We start from the raw sequence: 20,975 nt of genomic DNA, 5'->3' as shown, positions 1-20,975 counted from the left end.
CGATCCCTGAGTTGGGAAGATCACTGGAGAAGGAAACGGCCACCCACTGCAGTATTCTGGCCTGGAGAATCCCATGGACGGAGGAGACTTGGCAGGTTACAGTCCGTGGGGTCGCAAACGGACCCCGACTGAGGGACTAACACTCACACTTTCAAGACCCCATCTCCAAATATGGTTACACTTGGAAGCACCAGGGTTGGGGGAGTGGTCAAGACTCCAACGTGTGACACTTCTAGGGAAGCACAATTCTAACACCTGGAGACAAGGTTTTACGGATCTTAACGACTGACAGCCCCTGTCTGAGTCAGTGTAGACACTGGCTCTCAGGCAGTGAGCCCCAAACGCGTCCCCAGATCGCACCGGTACTGCCTGACATGGGTCCCGGGCTTGCTTTCTCCTACTTTCTCATCTCCTCACAGGGCTTCTGAGAGCGTTCTTCCTGTGGCCAGCCTGGGAGAGCTCCCGAGGCCTTGTGCAGGGTGCAGGCTCTGCTCCCACAGCGGCCGGAGCTGCCACAGCCGTGCTCCCCACCACCGTGGTCGTCTGGGCTCCCGAAGCAGCTGGCCTGGACCCGAAGCCTCAGAGTCTTCTTGACTAACACATTCAGCTCTAGCCTCCAGCCGCTCACCACACAGAGGACCCGAGGGGTGCGGAAGAGACTCCGTTCCGCCCTCCGCAGCCTCCCGCTGCACCTCAGCCCATCAGTCCTACAAAGTGTCCTCTTAGTCTCAGAGCAGGGACTCTGAGGAAGGGACGCAAGCAACCTCTGGCACAAGAATATATCTGGGGGGTGAGGGCGGGCAGTGCGGGTGGGTGGGTGGGGCATTGCTGTGCAGGCGGGGAGAAGGTGTGTGGTGTGCTTGTATGTATGGACAGTATTGATTATTTTAGCGCAGATGTTGATTTTTCAGTCCCAGCTCTCTGATCACCTGTCTACCAACATTTACAGATGTGTTAATGTTTACGTCTGTAAGGTTTCTTAAAATTCACCATTTAATATTCCATGATTCTCTTCATCTTAACACATTTGTAAATGTCGGTAGACAGGCCAGTCATTCGGAGAACTAAAACTGAAAAATCAACTTCTGTGCTAAAATAATCAATACCGTCTATACACACAAAAACAAACACACTTTGGGCTTCCCAGGGGGCAGCGTGGTAAAGAATCTGCCAGCAGTGCAGGAGACACAGGAGACCAGGGTTTGATCCCTGGGTCAGGAGGACACCCTGGAGTAGGAAATGGCAACTTACTCTGGTATTCTTGCCTGGAAAATTCCAAGTTCAGAGGAGCCTGTCGGGCTTACAGTCCAGCGGGTCCCAAAGAGTTGGACATGACTAAGTGACTGAGCATGGGTGCACACACACACACATACGCACGCAGACACGCACACACATACGCACGCAGACACACACACATTATCTTTAGAGTTTATGTGAAAAAACTGGGAGGGAAAAAGAAATATTGTGTCCAAGCTTACATAATAGTTCACAACAGATTATATTTTATAAGTCTGAGTGCTGACATATTGTCTAATGGTCTCATACTATGAGTTATAACTGTGTAAAGAGTTTCATATGGAAACACTTTGGAGTATTTGCCTGGTATATGACATCCCGCTATAATATCCACCCCCCCCCCCCACCTAAAGTGGACGAATCTCTACCCTCCTTTCCACAGTGAGTTGGACTGGAGTGGACAGCTGACCCAGGCTATGCCAGTCAGAACTCCTTCCCTGGGAATCTGGAACTGAACTTGGCGACAGAAAGCAGCAGTCTGTGTGATCCTAGGCAGCGGTCGCGCTCTCCACGGCCAGCACTGTCCAATCCCGTTCCTCCCCACCTCCGGGGTCAGGCCCACCCTCTGTGGGGAAAGCCTTAGACATGCCCGGCTCCGCTGAAATGGCTGGTCCACATGGGCGGATCAGATAGATATCCTTAAATTCTTGAGTCCAGGAGGCCCCTTCTGCGCCAAGGGGATGTGATGTACTAGCTGCGGTCAGCAGAAGGACCTCTACAGGCGGGAAAGCAGCAGAGGCCAGACCTTTGTGGTCCCTGAAACAAGGACAAGCGTGGGCTCACTCCAGCGGTTACCCACGATCTGCGGGCCTGGCTGGGATCTCCCACCTGGTTCCCAGCCCTGCTGACTAAGGTACTCAGAGCTTCTCTAGGCCAGCTCTGCCTTCATCTATGCGGATCCTGGAAGGTCCTGGTCCCTCATCCCGGGCTTCACTGACCTGCCTGCCTTCTTCTGGGGGTAAGGGACAGTTACACTCAGGGTCTTATTCCTGCTTCTTTCTACTGTATTATTTTCAGGATATAAGCTCTATACCCTGCTTCCTTCAAGGTCTTTTCTTTCATTTCTCACAATCCCTTTTTCTTTCAACAAAACCGATCGCATTCAAATTAAAACTTGGGCTTCTGTGCATGTCTTCGTGAAGACTCTGGCTTCTTTGCAAGACTTCTGTGAAATACTCAAGGGCAATCGTCTACTGTGGGCAGGTATTCGAGAAATTACCCCTGCAGGTGAGGCACTTTGGCGCCTGGCTGTGCTGACTCTTACGGGGGCCCCGCCGCCCCTCTGGGAGCCTGCGGCTGCCACCACGGATGCCCTCACCCCGTGCTGCTGTGCCAGGCCCGCTCGGTCCAGATCTCCACGCTGCCCACGGCGCCAAGGCCAAGCTCCCTCTGCCCTCTAGGCTCCTGTGGCGCCAGAATGCACCGTGCTTCACCGTCAAGAGGCTCAATGCACCCTTCCGTATTTTCTTTCCCATTATCACAGTATGTTGAATACAGGATATCAGTTCCCTGTGCAGTAGGACCCTGCTGCTCATCCATTCTATATACGTGCTAGTCGCTCAGTCGTGTCCGACTCTCTGCGACCCTGTGGACTATAACCCACCAGGCTCCTCTGTCCACGGGATTCTCCAGGCAAGACTACCGGAGTGGGTTGCCATTTCCCTCTCCACTATTCTATATATGAAGGTGAAAGTGAAAGCGAAGTTGCTCAGTCGTGTCTGACTCTTTGCGACCCTGTGGACTGTAGCCCACCAGGCTCCTCCGTCCATGGGATTCTTCAGGTCCATGGCAAGAGTACTGGAGTGGGTTGCCATTTCCTCCTCCAGGGGATCTTCCCGACCCAGGGATCGAACCCAGGTCTCCCGCATTGCGGGCAGATGCTTTACCCTCTGAGCCACCAGGGAAGCCCATTCTATATATTAAGAGCTTGCTAATACCAAACTCCCAATCCACCTTCCTCCTATTCCCTCGCCCCCTTGGCAGCCACGAGCCTGTTCTCTTGTCAGTCAATACCCTCATTTGGTTGCAAAGCCTCCCCACCCAAACCTGCCTGAAGAAAAACTCCTTGGGGAAGGGGGAGAAAGACAGGATGTACAGGAAACTGCTGCATCTTCCTCTCCATTTTCCTAAGAATCTTAAACTACCCTAAAATGTGAAGTCTTACCAAAAAGAGTTTCAGCTTCCAGAGCTACTGTTTCTGACCAAAACAAGCTTACTTTGTGGGGCGGGAGGGAGGAAAGCAAGCAAGCATGGACTGTCTTTGCATACTGTCTGGAACTTTCTTAATTCTCTTTGAGGCAGTGTGGATGGCTCTGGAGGAGCAGAAGTACAAAACAGAAACACAAATTCATATTTCAGTCACCTCCGAAGTGGTTAAACTCACTATTCTTGGAGGTCATATTCCACTTTGTGAATGAGGCAACAGGAAAAAGCCCATTGGCAGGGATGGTAAGAAAGCGTACTTACAAAGAGAAGCAGAGAGGAGTATGTGGGCTCCTGATATTCATCAGTTTCCCAGTTCCTGCCCAGTTAGAACTACCCTTTCACCCTCATATTCTTAAATATCACTGTATTTCTAAAATAAATTTCTAATTTTCCTTAAGCTAGCTCACATGAGCTTACATATTTAGCAACCAGAACAGTGATAACAAATACAGTTGTATAGTTTCCAAGTTAATCTACATTTTTCTGTCTTAAAACTTTTTTAAACACTAATAGGTAGTTAAATGGTCCTACAGTTTTTGTTAGGAGAGTCTGTATTATTTCTGCAACTCTAACATTTTCTTGATGAAGATTTCAGAATGTGGTTGTAACATAAAACCTCAAGTGTTGGTAGCCATCTGAAAACACATACAGACATACCAGACTAGCTCCCCGATGTTAACGGGTAGCTGTGGGCTCTGGGTGTCTTCTCCACATAAAGGCTCCCTCTGAGCGTGAGGGAGACTGGACCTTGGGAGCAAGTGACAGTGGTCCATCCACAGTTGCTATCAAATGCTCCTGGTGTTGACCCCTTCGCCTTGATCTGAGGTCTGCCATAGGCTAGGCAGGTTTCCCCGATGGCTCAGGGGTAAAGAATGGCCTGCAGTGCAGGAGACAGGGATTCAACTCCGGGGTCAGGAAGATCCCCTGGAGGAGGAAGTGGCAACCCGCTCCAGGATTCTTGTCTGGGAAACTCCATGGACAGAGGAACCTGGTGGGTTACAGTCCATGGGGTTTCGAAAGAGTTGGACACAACTTAGCAACTAAACAGGAACACCAAATATGCTAGGTATAAAAGTCAATTCCTTTACCTACCATTTTCACTCTTCCTAACACCTTCTTTTTAGGGAAGCTTAAGGGAAATTTTGCTCTCATGACTCTCCTCCCTTAAGCTGCTAAGTCACTTCAGTTGTGTTCAACTCTGTGCCACCCCACAGACGGCTGCCCACCAGGCTCCCCCGTCCCTGGGATTCTCCAGGCAAGAACACTGGAGTGGGTTGCCATTTCCTTCTCCAATGCATGAAAGTGAAAAGCGAAAGTGAAGTTGATCAGTCGTGTCCGAGTCTTAGCGACGCCATGGACTGCAGCCCACCAGGCTTCTCTGTCCAAGGGATTTTCTAGGCAAGAGTGCTGGAGTGGGGTGCCATTGCCTTCTCTGCCTCCCTTCAGCTGGAGCAATCAAATCTCCTTGGGGGGAATTTGAGCATTCAAGACTCCATCAGTCTTGATTGGGGTCTGGGTGGAAAGTCTTTGGTGCGGTTAGCTGGCCGTGAGTATTCTGAAGCAGACACTGCTAGTGGGACAGAGAAAGTAGATGTGCAGAGGGAAGGGGAAACGAGGAAACATTTAGCTTCTCTGAGAGGCTGGAAACAAACAAATTCACTTCTGAACCCTCAGCTTCCTGGGCACTGGTCCCTCCTGAGCTGGCGCTGATATCCTGTCCAGGATTCCTTGGGATATACTTGTATTCTTCAAAAAGCTTCCCTAAGTGCTTACACTGATTTGAACGGGCTGTTCTGCAGTCAACCAAGAGCTTACTGTAGTCGTTACGTAACTGATAGAGAAGGTGGTCTGTCGCCCATTTACCTGATTCTCAGAACAGGTAATATATAAAAAAGAACACAATCCAAGTTTGTTTATTGCCTTTGCATGTATCTTTTCAAGCAAAGAGGAGTTCTTCAATTTCTTCAATTTCTTTTTAATATGAACAGATTTAAGAACTTGTTATATAAAGTGCCATTGTATTTTAGTTGCTGGCCTAGATGTGTGAGCCAAAAATGATCTTTGCTTAAGATATGGGATGACAGATTCAGGAGTTCCCATTTTAAATAATATTGAGGACTTCAGATCCTTTTCTTCACAAATTTCAACTACTTATGGAGTGGCGTTGTGCCAGAAATCTCCTACCATCTGTAGGATCCAGGCTGAACTCTAATGAATAAAAAAGCTAACTGAAAATGGAATGCTATCTTTGCCCAAAATAGACATTGACATCTTGGTCAGAGCTTTCCTAGACAATTAAATCTAGAAGAGACCAACGAGGTTAGGGATTCCTAACCTGGAGTCCGTTCTGTATTAGGTTAGACCATGTTGTTGTTCAGTCGCTCAGTCGTGTCCGACTCTTTGCCACCACATAGACTGCAGCACGCCAGGCCTCCCTGTCCATCACCAAACTCCCAGAGCTTGCTCAAACTCACGTCCATCGAGTCGGTGATGCTATCCAGACATCTCATCCTCTGTCGTCCCCTTCTCCTCCTGCCCCCAATCCCTCCCAGCATCAGGGTCTTTCCAATGAGTCAACTCTTCGCATCAGGTTGGCAAAGTATTGGAGCTTCAGCTTCAGCATCAGTCCTTCCAAAGAACACCCAGGACTGATCTCTAGGATAGACTGGTTGGATCTCCTTGCAGTCCTAGGGACACTCAAGAGTCTTCTCCAACACCACAGTTCAAAAGCATCAATTCTTCAGTGCTCAGCTTTCTTTCATGGTCCAACTTTCACATCCATACATGACCACTGGAAAAACCATAGCTTTGACTAGATGGATCTTTGTTAGCAAAGTAACGTCTCTGCTTTTAAATATGCTGTCTAGGTTTGTCTAAGCTTTGAGTCTACTGAAATTTATGCTAAAGTTAAGGCCTGGGTGCATTATGAGAAGAGAATCAATACACTTAATCAGATTATCAGAAGGATATGTGGCACAAAGAATTAACAACCCATGGAAGCCCAACTCTCTTTTCACAGAAGAGGAAATCAGGGTACAGCAAAGGTATTATCTGACAAGTCACACAGTAAGACATTAGCCGAGTCCAGGATTGGAGTCCAGCATCCCTAACCTTACTCAGTGTTCCCTTGTTTCGTGACAGACCCTCCCAGGAGTTAGAATAAAGGCCTTTTTAGTCGGCTTGCAACAAATAAGCAAAGAAGTATATTCTGTAATGGAAAGAAAGTTTGTAGACCCTAATAATTTTTTCCTCAGTAAATATTAGCAATAACTTAAAAACATCATCAGGATAGCCTCCTGGATTCTTGAGGACACTCATGGAATCACAGAAGGCAATGTCTATACTGTATAAAAGTCTGTGACTATTTTAGCGCTCTTCTGTGTCCTCTATATGCAATAATTCCACCGCAGCCCTAGGGTCTGGAGAGCATCTCATGATCCGCTTCTTACAAGTGAGAAACTAAAGGTCAAACGGCTTTAATGACTTGTTTGAATGTTTCGCTGCCTGAAGGTAAAACCATTTATAACAGAGACTGTCTGACCCTCAGTCCTTATCTGTAGCGCTCGGCTTTGAAGTACCAAACTGTACTTCTCTGGGTGATGGAAATGCAGCTATAGATGTGGAGATATGAGTGACTTGGTGGCAAATAAATGCTAGATGAGTCAGAACTCAAATTCATGTTTCCTGAATTTTCTCTGGCCAGTAACAGTTCTCTGTTTTGTTTGGGGAAGTACTAAAAATCTCGCCTAGCGGAGAGGCAGGGTGTTGCAGGAGAGCATCGGACTAGGGAGACGGGCCCGGAGGCTCGCCGGGGCAGGTGGCTCCGTCACCTGTTGCTCGTGAGTCCTTTGACAAGCCACCAACTGCTGGGCCCAGGTTCATCTGGGGGATAGAGCTGGAGATCTTAACATTCTACCCTTCTTCGTCACGGGTCCAGTCATTAGTAGTTTACAGTTAAAAGCTTGCTTTACTGAGATGCATAAAAAACCAAAAAAACCTAAAGGTTTTCTTTTACACCAAACTCTTCTGCTGTGAAGTTTGGTGTTCCTGATCAGGTGTTGTGGGACTCTACCTCAACCTTTCTTCTTTTTAATTTAAAAAAAGAAGCATTTAGCTGCATCGGGTCTCAGCTGTGGCGTGTGGGATCTTCGCTGTTTCCTCACTGTGGTGCAGGGACTCTCTCTAGTTGAGGTGCAGAGCTCAGTTGCTCCACAGCACGTGGTATCATAGTTCCCACACCAGAGATCAGATCCACGTCCCCCAAAGTGCAAGGCCGATTCTTAATCACCGAACTACGAACCACCGGGGAAGTCCCTCTACTTCAGCCTTTTGAGATGCAGGCTGTGACGGGGTTGGGCTGAGCGTAAGTGATCTAGATACACTGATTTTTGCTTGCACAGTGAGTGCGATTTCAAACAGCCCCAAATAAAGCCGTCTAGCCTGTGATGAGGCAGGAATGTGGTGTCTATTCAAACCTTATGTTTGAATGAAAGATGCCATAAATCAAGGTCACTACTAATCTTCATACTCGATTACCTTTATCAGTCTGTTGTTTCACTTTGGTGAATCGCACTGAACAGTTGCATCAGTTCTCCCCTCCCCCACCCCCGCCCCCCCCCCAGTTACCCTGTTGGGTACCACTGTCTTAAAAGGTTAACAAAGCCCTATTTAACAATCAAATCCAACAGCCTGTTCTCGTCCCTCTTGACTCTCACCTACTTTGACATGACTGCTGACCTCCTTGGTAGCTTCCTGGATGAATTAATTCTCCCTCCACTTCTCTAACTGCCCTTTCTTCCATGTCTGGCAGCTCTTCTCCGTGTTTCTTCCCACCTGCTCCGTGTGAGTATTTCCCAGGACTCTAACTCTCTCCTATTTCCGTGCTCTCTCCCTCTGATAGCTTCAACCACCATTTATGAGACACCAGTTTAACGCCCAGATCCATGAACCCTGTCTTGATTGGAGCTTCAGACTTTCCTGATCCCGAGACTTTGTTACCACTCAAAATAGCTCCACTAAGAAAAACGACCGAATGATTTCTGTTCGTCTCCAAGGCAAACCATTCAATATCACAGTAATCCAAGTCTAGGCCCCAACCAGTAACGCTGAAGAAACTGAAGCTGAACGGTTCTATGAAGACCTGCAAGACCTTTTAGTACTAACACCCAAAAAAGAGGTCCTTTTCATTATAGGGGACTGGAATGCAAAAGTAGGAAGTCAAGAAATACCTGGAGTAACAGGCAAATTTGGCCTTGGAACACGGAATGAAGCAGGGCAAAGACTAATAGAGTTTTGCCAAGAAAATGCACTGGTCATAGCAAACACCCTCTTCCAACAACACAAGAGAAGACTCTACACATGGATATCACCAGATGGTCAACACTGAAATGAGATTGATTATATTCTCTGCAGCAAAAGATGGAGAAGCTCTATACAGTCAGCAAAAACAAGACCAGGAGCTGACTGTGGCTCAGATCATGAACTCATTATTACCAAATTCAGACTCAAATTGAAGAAAGTAGGGAAAACCGCTAGACCATTCAGGTATGACCTAAATCAAATCCCTTATGATTATACAGTGGAAGTGAGAAATAGATTTAAGGGACTGGATCTGATAGATAGAGTGCCTGATGAACTATGGAATGAGGTTCGTGACACTGTACAGGAGACAGGGATCAAGACCATCCCCATGGAAAAGAAATGCAAAAAAGCAAAATGGCTGTCTGGGGAGGCCTTACAAATAGCTGTGAAAAGAAGAGAAGCGAAAAGCAAAGGAGAAGAGGAAAGATATAAGCATCTGAATGCAGAGTTCCAAAGAATAGCAAGGAGAGATAAGTAAGCCTTCTTCAGCAATCAGTGCAAGGAAATAGAGGAAAAGAACAGAATGGGAAAGACTAGAGATCTCTTCAAGAAAATTAGAGATACCAAGGGAACATTTCATGCAAATATGGGGTCGATAAAGGACAGAAATTGTATGGACCTAACAGAAGCAGAAGATATTAAGAAGAGGTGGCAAGAATACACAGAAGAACTGTACAAAATGGATCTGCATGACCCGGATAATCACGATGGCGTGATCCCTCACCTAGAGCCAGACATCCTGGAATGTGAAGTCAAGTGGGCCTTAGAAAGCATCACTATGAACAAAGCTAGTGGAAGTGATGGAATTCTGGTAGAGCTATTTCAAATCCTGGAAGATGCTGCACTCAATATGTCAGCAAATTTGGAAAACTCAGCAGCGGCCACAGGACTGGAAAAGGTCAGTTTTCATTCCAATCCCAAAGGAAGGCAATGCCAAAGAATGCTCAAACTACCACACAGTTGCACCCATCTCACATGCTAGTAAAGTAATGCTCAAAATTCTCCAAGCCAGGCTTCAGTAATACGTGAACCGTGAACTTCCTGATGTTCAAGCTGGTTTTAGAAAAGGCAGAGGAACCAGAGATCAAATTGCCAACATCCGCTGGATCATGGAAAAAGCAAGAGTGTTCCAGAAAGACATCTATTTCTGCTTTATTGACTATGCCAAAGCCTTTGACTGTGTGGATCACAGTAAACTGTGGAAAATTCTGAACGAGATGGGAATACCAGACCACCTGACCTGCCTCTTGAGAAATCTGTATGCAGGTCAGGAAGCAACAGTTAGAACTGGACATGGAACAACAGACTGGTTCCAAATAGGAAAAGGAGTACGTCAAGGCTGTATATTGTCACCCTGCTTATTTAACTTATATGCAGAGTACATCATGAGAAACGCCGGACTGGAAGAAACACAAGCTGGAATCAAGATTGCCGGGAGAAATATCAATAACCTCAGATATGCAGATGACACCACCCTTATGGCAGAAAGTGAAGAGGAGCTAAAAAGCCTCTTGATGAAAGTGAAAGAGGAGAGTGAAAAAGTTGGCTTAAAGCTCAACATTCAGAAAACGAAGATCATGGCATCCGGTCCCATCACTCCATGGGAAATAGATGGAGAAACAGTGGAAACAGTCAGACTTTATTTTTCTGGGCTCCAAAATCACTGCAGATGGTGATTGCAGCCATGAAATGAAAAGACACTTCCTCCTTGGAAGAAAAGTTATGACCAACCTAGATAGCATATTTAAAAGCAGAGATATTATTTTGCCGACTAAGGTCCGTCTAGTCAGGGCTATGGTTTTTCCTGTGGTCATGTATGGATGTGAGAGTTGGACTGTGAAGGCTGAGCGCTGAAGAATTGATGCTTTTGAACTGTGGTGTTGGAGGACTCTTGAGAGTCCCTTGGACTGCAAGGCGATCCAGCCAGTCCGTTCTGAAGATCAGCCCTGGGATTTCTTTGGAAGGAATGATGTTAAAGCTGAAACTCCAGCACTTTGGCCACCTCATGCGAAGAGCTGACTCATTGGAAAAGACTCTGATGCTGGAAGGGATTGGGGGCAGGAGGAGAAGGGGACGACAGAGGATGAGATGGCTGGATGGCATCACTGACTCGATGGACATGTGTCTGAGTGAACTGTGGGAGTTGGTGATGGACAGGGAGGCCTGGCATGCTGTGATTCATGGGGTCGCAGACTCAGACACGACTGAGCGACTGAACTGAACTGAAGACAAAACAGGGCCTGTCAAACTCAGTGTGTCCGGCAGAGCTCATGGCCTGCCTCCCCAGCCCGCCCCCGCCAGCAGCCTCCAAGATGACTGGCACCCATACCCATTCCTGGTACGGAAGCCCTGGAGTGAAGGCAGAGGATGGGTCTGGATGTGAGCTGTTTGTAATTCTTATTCTTTGAGTTTGTTCTGAACAATGTCTTCTGTTTAGTATTATAAATGTTTCAAGTTCAGGAGCCATACCTTAATTTGTTCTTATTCTCAGACGCATGACTAAAAAATGTTCATGATCATTTTTGCCTTATTTAGAAAACCCTGGAATTTTAAGAAAATACTTAACAAAACAACACATGATTTCTCTGAAGACTGTCCATTTAAGAAACAAAGTATGGAGAAGGAGATGGCAACCCACTCCAGTATTCTTGCCTGGAGAATCCCATGGACAGAGGAGCCTGGTGGGCTAGTCTATGGGGTCGCAAAGTGTCAGACATGACTGAGCGCCTAAACAACAAGAGTAAACCTGGGTGCTGTCTGCGTTCTTTTAACTTGTGTGTGTTTTAGAATTTTCCATAATAAAACTTTAAAAAGAAAAACAACAACAAAAAAGAAACAATCTTTATATTTGAGGGTGTCGGTTTATTTGAGGGTGTCGGTTCCTTGCTGCTTCTTTTCTCAACCTTCTTTAATTGTCTCACCGGAGCCCTCACATTGGTCCACATAAAGGAGCTGGAGGCAACTTTGGGGTTTTAAATGCACAGAGCTTTTCTTTCATTAAGGACAGAAACCAAGGTAGAAACAATTGTCACCTGCAAATTAATTCCTTCTCAAGGTATCAATGAGCTTCCAAACCTCTCAACCTAGTTTTTCTTTCATAAAAAGAGGAAATCAGTGCAACTGTGCTGGTTTGTGGAAAGGGATTAATTAGGTCACAACTGTGATGATAAAGATGGTGTGCAAGCTTTCAATAAAGGTGTTACTTCCAGAATTTTTCCACTCAGTCCAGGAAAGGAGAATAAAATAGATTTCACTATATATATATATATATATATATATATAAAACAAGTGAATGGTTTTTAAAAACTCTTAGGAATTGGAATCAAGTATCTGGTTTTATCTGTGATAGGTCTATCTCACCAGTCAAGCTGTCTTCTCACTGGTAACAATCAGAAAGATGTGCTCCAACTTGAGAATTAGCTGATGCGTGCAGAAGTTCCGTCAATCATTGTACCAGCATGTTCTTATAGAATGGCTGGCTGAATTCAGAAAGGAAGACGACCTTGTCCATTCTAACTGCTGATGGAAAACATCCTCACATTATGCTGTCAGAGACTTAAGGGTAGAAAGCATGCTGTACCTCTTCTTTAGAATTTTAACTAAAATGATGAGACGTTGGAGGGCTTACAGTATAAGAACATGCCACCAAAAAAACATCACTTTGTCTTCTGGGAAGGCTACTAAATAACAGGGTATGGGGCTAGACCACAGATGTCTGGTTTAACAGTTCACAGTTGAGGATGGTATGGAGTCTCAGAAAACTATAAAATCCTCAGCTGAGCCAGTTACCGGTAAGATTCCACCTACGTGCGCACTACTTAAATATCTTCCTACATACTTGAGCCTAAATGACCTGTCAGCAGAGGGTATCTGTGACGGTTGCAAGAGAATGGCCTTACTTGCTTAGGATTGTGTGTGGGTGTTGAACATGGCACTTTTAAGCATAAATTTATGAGGTGCAAACTTCTAATGCAAAGATGACTCATAAAGTTTCAGAATGTGTAAATATGAAGCACAATCTAACTTATACCGTCACTGGTGCTCACCCACAGTAAAACTAGCCTTGGTAGATTACCAAATTGTTTGGACTACCAGGAAATTGACAAAAACCTGTCACTCTTAATAGGCGGATGAGAAAAATTCTTGGGTTGATTGTTAACACTTGTGTGGTGGTATCATCTTGAACCAGTGTTACATGTACTTCATCTGCATTTTACAATATTATGTTTGATGGCAGCATTCAATTAACTCTATTTCTGATACTGTGAAGAAATCAATTCTTTTGAGAACCTACACTGGAAAACTTAAATAGACAGCAATTATATAGTAGAGTAGAAAAATTCGAGGTAACTTCTCACTTAAGTGTCTGGAATCAGGCAGTAAGAATAAAACAGAAAAAGGATAACTAAACATTTGATCTGAATGTTGCGGTGAAACTAAGATCAGTATTTTTTTGCAATTCATTTGTGATGTTCCTTGAGAGTTGTATACAGTTGCTACAAAAATGCCATAAAAATTTCCCCTAATTAAGATGAACTGGTAAAAACTAGACCTTTAACCTTACTGGGAGTAATACTTGGAAGCAGATTATTTAGCTGTAGAAAAATAACCCTGGAAACTGGGATCAAACAGACACAACCAGGAGACTTAGAATTCAACAGGATATTGTTTTAATGATTCAAAATTGTGGCCCTCAGAAGACAGGAGGAGTATGAAAGGATAAAATATAAGGGATTTTTAAACCAATTTTGTAAATGGAACCAACGGATTATTCATAGTTCCCTAAAAATTGTTAAACTTACAGACAGAAAAAATTTATAAGATAAACTTAAAAACTTAAAACACAGTAAGTTTTCAGATTCTAACTTTAATAAGTTGATAATGAATTTACAAAATAAATTTCTGATTAGCTTTTTCTGCACAAAAAATTTGTAACACCATAGAGGTGGTTTTTTCTTCTTAAAATTTTTTTCATAGGTCAGTAGAAACAGATGCCAGAGAAGAGATTTTAAAGCTGTAACTGGTGCATACTCAAATAATTTAGCTCAAAATTTAGCTTTTGATCGCGTCAATGTAAAGTAAGAATCATCTTGTAGAGCCACTACGAAAATAATCAACAGTAAGGTTTTCTGAAATTAAACATATTTACAATAAAAAACGAATTTCTTGACACTGGATCATTCTTTTATTAAGTCTGGAGGCCCACTTAAGATTATCTCATTTATGAGAACACCCACAGATAGTAACAAATAAATAAGTCTGATTCCCTGAAACACCACCCATGCACACAGCTGGACCATAAGGTGGTTTTTAGTTAAACAGCAGCTACCATATTTGGTCTTATGCTTCAAGCTGTTACAAACACAAAAATGTTTGCTCAACTCTAACTTCAGCGATTTACTGATGAATTCACTTCCTATAAGAGATAGACCTCCTGAGAGTTTCACTAGGTTACTACCTCTGTTGATTTTCTTTTGAAGAGTCAGTGCAGTATTAGGTGAAGTCACAAGCACAATGGGTATTGTGTCAGTAATACTTAAACATCTGAGAAGCCAAGTGAGCAGACCATGTTAGGAAATTCTTTACATGCTTATTTAGGCTTCAGCTCTTAAACTGTAAAGGTTCACTAGGTGCTCATAATCGCCAAATCCTAGAACTTTTCCCCAGGCGGTTTTACTAATTAAGGACAGGAAAAAGCATAAGCCTTAATACTGAGACCTAGTTACATTAACACTTTGCAAATATTAATAAGTTTGCAAAGTCTTAGATCCTGATGTTCCCCCTTTTTATTGATTTAGTTGGTTAGATACGGTGGGTAGTTTTAAAAATGTCTTTGTAACCTCATTAAGTGAGAACAATATAAACCAAAGTCTCTTTCTGACAGAAGAGTCAACTGAGTATGTGTCTGCCAAAAACTTCATAGAAATGCAGGCAGCTGACAGTAATATTTAGTCCTAACACATTAAGCCCCTGCCTTTTCACAAGTTCAGTGGGACTGTCAAAAGAATGATTATCCATGGCAAGCATTATTTTGAAGCTTTTAAAAAAGTGACCTCCAAGTGAAATGCACGCCCACTACAGCTTTATAGGCATGCCCCACATCTTTCCAGTCCTGGCTCGTCGCCAGACTCACTCACTCAATGCGCTTTCTTTCACCTGTAAAGCATGTACTCCCATAACGCCTACTGAACACAGAATTCACTTAAATGTCAGTTCCTTATTTATCCCTCTGTAACACAGTGGAATCTGGATTTTATCTGAGTGACAAATAATTCCCATTCAACTAGGTATTGGGTTCCCAAAGGGCAAAGTTCACGTCTTCTATTTTTTTTCTGTGGCCTCCACTCTCACCCGAGCCACTGGCTCTGCGTTGAAGCTATTAATCTACCAAACTCACCCATTACAATTTCACAGCAAGGCTTTTGCTAATTCTCTACCACAGGTTAGTTCAATTTCATATACAGCCCTTAATACTGAGGCCAAGTCACATTAACACTTTGCAAATATTAGTATGTTTGCAAAGTCTTAAGTCCTAATGATTCAGTTGGTTAGACACAGTGGGTAGTTTTCAAAATGTCTTTGTAACTTTCTTGTGAGAACAATATAAACGAAAGTCTCTGACAGCCGGTGTAAACCGAGTGGCTGCCTGCCAATAACCTTACAGAGAGGAAGGCGGCCGACAATAACAGGCTTAAGGCAGAAGCCCCTGGCCCTGGCACTCAGTTCAGTTCAGTCGCTCAGTCGTGTCCGACTCTTTGCAAGCCCAGACCAGACGAGCAGGGAGACAGGCAGGCTAGTACTGCTGCGAGGAATGCTATGCAGAAAACTACAAACATAGAAGTGTGAGGCACAGAAAGTCTTTATTGCCACAGGAAGCAAGTGCACTCATCCCACCTCACCAACAGCTTTTAGAGTCACGGAAACGAGGACTTCACATAGTAAAATACAACACAAGACTTGGAGAGAAATGGTCCCTTGGACTATATTGGCTGTAATACTGAGGTAACCAATTGACCTTGTTCAGTGAAAATACCTCTAACACAATGAAAAAATCGACTAGTTATAACACCCAATTCATATATACAATTCAAATAAAAATATATATTATTTGCTTCAATGTATAGCAAGTTTAATACATTAGTGTTTACAAAATAAAAACTGTATTCTACTGAAATTTTTCTTGTGCTTCCCCCTTATCCCTAAGCACGAACAAAACCAGAAAAGTATGATGCTTAAGGAAACTTATTCATGGATTTAAAGATGCAGTGTGTGTGGTTGTGAAAGACAGATAAATATCAGTTGGAAGATCACCACATCTTTAAAAATTGTTGCTTATTAAAATCTACAAACTTGAACTATAAGACACAATTAAAAAAAAAACCCACAAAATTTCTCAAAATAGATTAGAATACAGGAAACGTTTCATGAAACTACTGAGATACTAACCAGTTCTATGGCTAATATTAAAAACTGAACAATCTATGTAAATCATATTCATACTATTTCTACAGACAGGGAACAATACAACCACAATTATCAACCTCAAGCTAGCAACAAAGTTGCAAGGTCCATAAGAAGCTTCTTCAGTGGGCAAAACACTATGGTACAATTAAAACATTGAAGAAGGGAAAAAAGCCTTTTAATCGTATAAAAGTTGTTTACTGGTGTTTCTACTGTAAAGCTATTCTACAAATCAACACGAAAAAGGGATTATATATGTGACAGTGATCAGAGACTACAGTGCAGACGTTTCATCTAACATCTGGCTGACGAATTTTAACATAACAGACTGTAACTTAATATTTTTATTCAGTTATGACTCAGAGCAGAACTGAAAACAAACACATACATACTCCAGGTCAATACACTCTCCTGGGCAATCTCTGGGTTTAAATCTGGAGGAAGGAGGTAAAGCTGTCAAACATCTTCTCCTCTTAAACCAACAGAAAAATATACCTTGGCAGAAATAGTATTTGTTTTCCACTATGGATTCCAATGGGAAATTTTGATAAGTATGCAAGTACGTTATTAACATTTAAGCACACTCTCATATATATGTATATACCCCACTAACTAAACAGGGAGAATCAAAACAGATTTTCAAGTTAAAGTGAGTTTTAAGAAAAAACTGCATTCATAAATCCGAAAAGTATACAAAAATGAAACTGTAAAATAAATAATGAATATAGGTGTCAACTAAACCTCCACAGAAATATGCCTGCAAGTGTGGATGCACCGGTTGCCCACAACTGTGAACAGTTTGGATGGGAATATGTCCCCAGGGAGAACCATCTAGCTTCTCTGACTCTGGTACGTAGAAAAGGATTTTCTACGAACAGGAATTTCTGGATATAAAACAGTGCTTACTCTACTATGTATATAGCCTTTGTTAACAGTCATCATTCTTCTCACATTTAGGGTTAACTTACTAAGTCTTAATCTATATAACACATTCTGAAATAACAATGTTTAAGTCACGGCTTTTATGCATCAGTCCCATCTGTTCCAGGTTCTCTGTCCAAGGAGCAGCTTCCTATTTTTGTTATATTTTAAGTAGCTATCAGAGTATGCAACCTGGATCAACCAGGTAGCAGAGATTTTTCTACTCTGTTGCTCATCCTTTTAACTCTACTCCAGTATTTATTAACTACTGCCTAATTAAGCCAGTAAAAATGACATCTGACTGCTAAGAAATGAGACATTTCCTATTTAAACAAAATCAGTTTTATGAGATATTAAAACTACAACATTTTCCTTGGCTTAAACTGAGTATCTGCTTTCCATTTTTCCAAAGTCATTACAACCTTGCCAACAACTACACCACTTAAACTTTCTTTTTTATGACTGCAAAGATTCTAAACTCTGACGTACAATAATATTTACGTAAAACACTTAAAGCAGACAAAGAAATTTCAAGTAAAATAAACTTTATCCACATCTATTGGTCCAAACAGGTCTCAACATCTACATTTTACTTCTATAAATTACACAAATACATTGTACATTCTTAAATAATGAATGCTTACAGTATTAATTTGTAAGCCTTTCCACATAAAATGACTTCCACAGGAATGTGGATCAGTATTTCTGTTACAGCTTGCAACATTCTCTCAGTTTACTCCTTTGTGGCTGCAGTTTTGTCTTCCTGGTTTCCACAGACTACTGTATCAGTCCTTATGCTTTGGCTATGAAATCTGTTTGTGCTGAATGAGGCAACATTGGTTATTAAGGCTTATTTCTATGATGGAGCATTATCCTTAACTCTGATGCCATTTCCAGAGAACAGTGGAAGAACCACGGCTATCTTGAATCTTCAGGCTCTGTTTTGATGACCTTCTTTTCCAAAGTAAAAGCTGAGTGAGGATAGTCTTTTAAAATCCCAAGGCTCTCTGTTCAAAAATGGAAACAAAATATATTAATACTTTAAATCAAAGGTCACCAAAAAACAAAAAGGAAACCCCAAAATCAAACCCCAAAGCAAGCAGTATCAACTATTTGTAACTGCCATTCCGTACAAAATTTTTATGCTTATAATATTGTGGCTAAGATTTTGGATTCTGGATTTATACTCCATTTTTACCAATTACTAGCTGTATACATCTCTAGGCAAGTTACACATCTCTCTAAGCCTTAGTGTCTTCATCTATAAAATGTGGACTGGATCTATACACGGTAGTATGAGACCCAAATTACAAAACGCATGTAAAGCACACAGCATATAGGACCTACTGATTTTTATTCAATGCTTGGTCCAAAGTGATAAATAAAATATCTAAAATAAAACTGGTTGCTCACATACAACAGAGTTACTGGCCAAAATATTTACTACCAATGAAGGCAGAGGCAGAAAGTCATTTTTCATGTTTAAACATGGGACTACTTTTAAGTTTCTCTAGCCACGAAACCTTAATGCGGGAGAAACAGGGATAAAAGAATGAAGATTCTGTTTTTCATAAGGACTCATTCCTTAAGAGTTACATGAATAATTATTTGAACCTCAAATACGTACTACAGAATGACAATAAAATGTAATATTTATTTATGTGAGGTATTAATACTGGGGGATACACACATACACACATACACTTTAAGAAGGATTCTAGAAAAGCAACAACATTAATGGCTTATCTGAGATTAGGAAGTTGACTTTATGAATTTCCCTCTCTGTACAGAAATTTAGCATACAAATAGTAATAGTAGCTACCATTTACTGAATTCTTATCAGCCAGGCAATTCATATAGATTATCCTGTTTAATCCTCCTAACTACTCAATGAGGCAGAAATTATGTTTTACAGACGAGACAGCTGACTTCAAGTGGCTCCTAAAGTTACTTTAACTCAAAGCCTGAACAATACTGGATTCTTTCAAATGGTGCTGGTCTCTAATGCCTTTAACTCTCACTCACTTTGCTTGGATAAAAACATGAAAACACCAGGCTATACGAGGGACAGCTTGCCCTTTTATGGAGTTCAGTTTACTTCTGAAATACAAGTATCACCCCCAAATGCAGCTGCATGAAAAGTTTAGATTTTAGAAAAACACAAGTGGTTTTCTTAACATGATAGCAAACATATAATCAATCAATTTCATATTATGAAAGGCTGGAACAGGGAATATAGTATCTAAAGCCAGTCATTTATTACCTGGTTTACAACCCTGCATAAAGCCACCAGTCATGTCATAGGTAATCAAAATAATCCCAGCCTTCAAGCGCTTTTCCTTCTCTATTTTTGGGAATATCATGTTTTCAGAAAACAATACAAAACTGGCTACTAATATGGCAATCTGTTATTTCCAAGGCGAGAAAACTGACTAGTAACAGTGTTAGCAATGACCCCTTTTTAAGGAGGGATAAACAGAAGTTAGGAGATTAAAATCAAAATACGTTTTATTTAAGTATTACTCCCTCTAATCACATCCTGATGAGTGAGACGCATTTTCACCTGATGAGTGGGACTTTGCCTCACTGGAGTAATGTCTACTCAGCTCCCCATCCACCACAAAATGATGGGGCTGTCTGTTCTGTAAATTAGGCATTCGGAGATTCAAAGGTCTTTCTCCTAATGAAAAGAAAAAAAGCAATATGAATAGTTAAAAAGGCGTCACGGCTTTCTTAAAAATAAGTTTCCATGAATCGCCTGAACACTCCTTAAGAAACCAGTACGGAAAGTCAACAGGCACTGAAGAAGGTAAATGCTAGCTGGAGAAACAGTCAGGATAATGATTTAGGAAGAAAACGGCAATTCACGCTAGTCTCACAATTTCCTGTTCTGTCAGGACATTTCGACAAGCTAATCACAAATGAAACAAAAGACTGAGATTTCCAGGCACTTTCTTATTAGCGCAACCATTTTAGCAAGGTAGGTCATTAACCACATAATAACAAATACTATAGACACAGAAATCTCTTCTGTGGCTCAGATGGTAAAGAATCTGCCTTCAATGCAGGAGACCTGGGTTCAGTCTCTGGGTCGGGAAGATCCCCTGGAGAAGGGAATGGCAACCCACTCCAGTATTCCTGCCTGGAGAAGCCCATGGACAGAGGAGCCTGGTGGGCCACAGTCCATGGGATTACAAAGAGTTGGACACTCTTTGCAACTAACACTTTCCCACACAGACACAGAGATGGCTTCAAGTCAGTTGCCAATTACTAGAACAACAGCAAAACCTATGGCAAAGCCAGGAAAAGATGTAATTAGCACAGATATGGTAAAAAAAGGTCTCATACACCAAATCATATTCCCTATCATAAACCTAAATCCATCACACTTAGCAAACTGCTGCCCTGCATTGGAATATTCTGGTGTCACAAATGAGAGTAACAAAGCTTTCATTAATGTCTTTGATTCTTAACTCTCGGGATTCCCTGGTGGCTCAGATGGTAAGGAATCAGCCTGCAGGGCAGAAGACCTGGTCTCGTCAGGAAGATCCCTCAAGGGAATGGCTACCCACTCCAGTATTCCTGCCTGGAGAATTCTATGGACAGAGGAGCCAGGTGGAGTACAGTCCATGGAGTTGAGAAGAGTTGGACACAACTGAGTGACTAACATTTCTTAACTCTAATCTTAACTGTCAAGGATGACTGGAGAAGTTAAAAAAGACCTCCACTAA

At 42.5% G+C, this 20,975-nt stretch overlaps 1 protein-coding gene across 2 annotated transcripts in view; it reads right to left on the bottom strand.

Annotated features, from left to right (window-relative positions):
- The window catches only part of NAB1 (NGFI-A binding protein 1), a 51,672-nt gene continuing 44,212 nt past the window's right edge, over positions 13,516–20,975 (bottom strand). For both annotated transcript variants that reach the window (XM_013967703.2, XM_013967707.2), the window contains exons 7-8: positions 19,808–19,924; positions 13,516–18,251 (exon numbers count right to left, since the gene is read on the bottom strand). In XM_013967703.2, the coding sequence (XP_013823157.2) occupies positions 18,163–18,251; positions 19,808–19,924 (206 nt within the window). In that variant the 3' untranslated portion in view covers positions 13,516–18,162. The remainder of the gene's footprint in view (positions 18,252–19,807; positions 19,925–20,975) is intronic.

Source organism: Capra hircus, chromosome 2 (assembly GCF_001704415.2).
Source record: "Capra hircus breed San Clemente chromosome 2, ASM170441v1, whole genome shotgun sequence".
In the NCBI taxonomy this organism is placed as follows: Eukaryota; Metazoa; Chordata; class Mammalia; order Artiodactyla; family Bovidae; genus Capra; species Capra hircus.
Note: the sequence above shows the minus strand (reverse complement) of the source record. Positions and strands in the feature narration are given on the sequence as shown.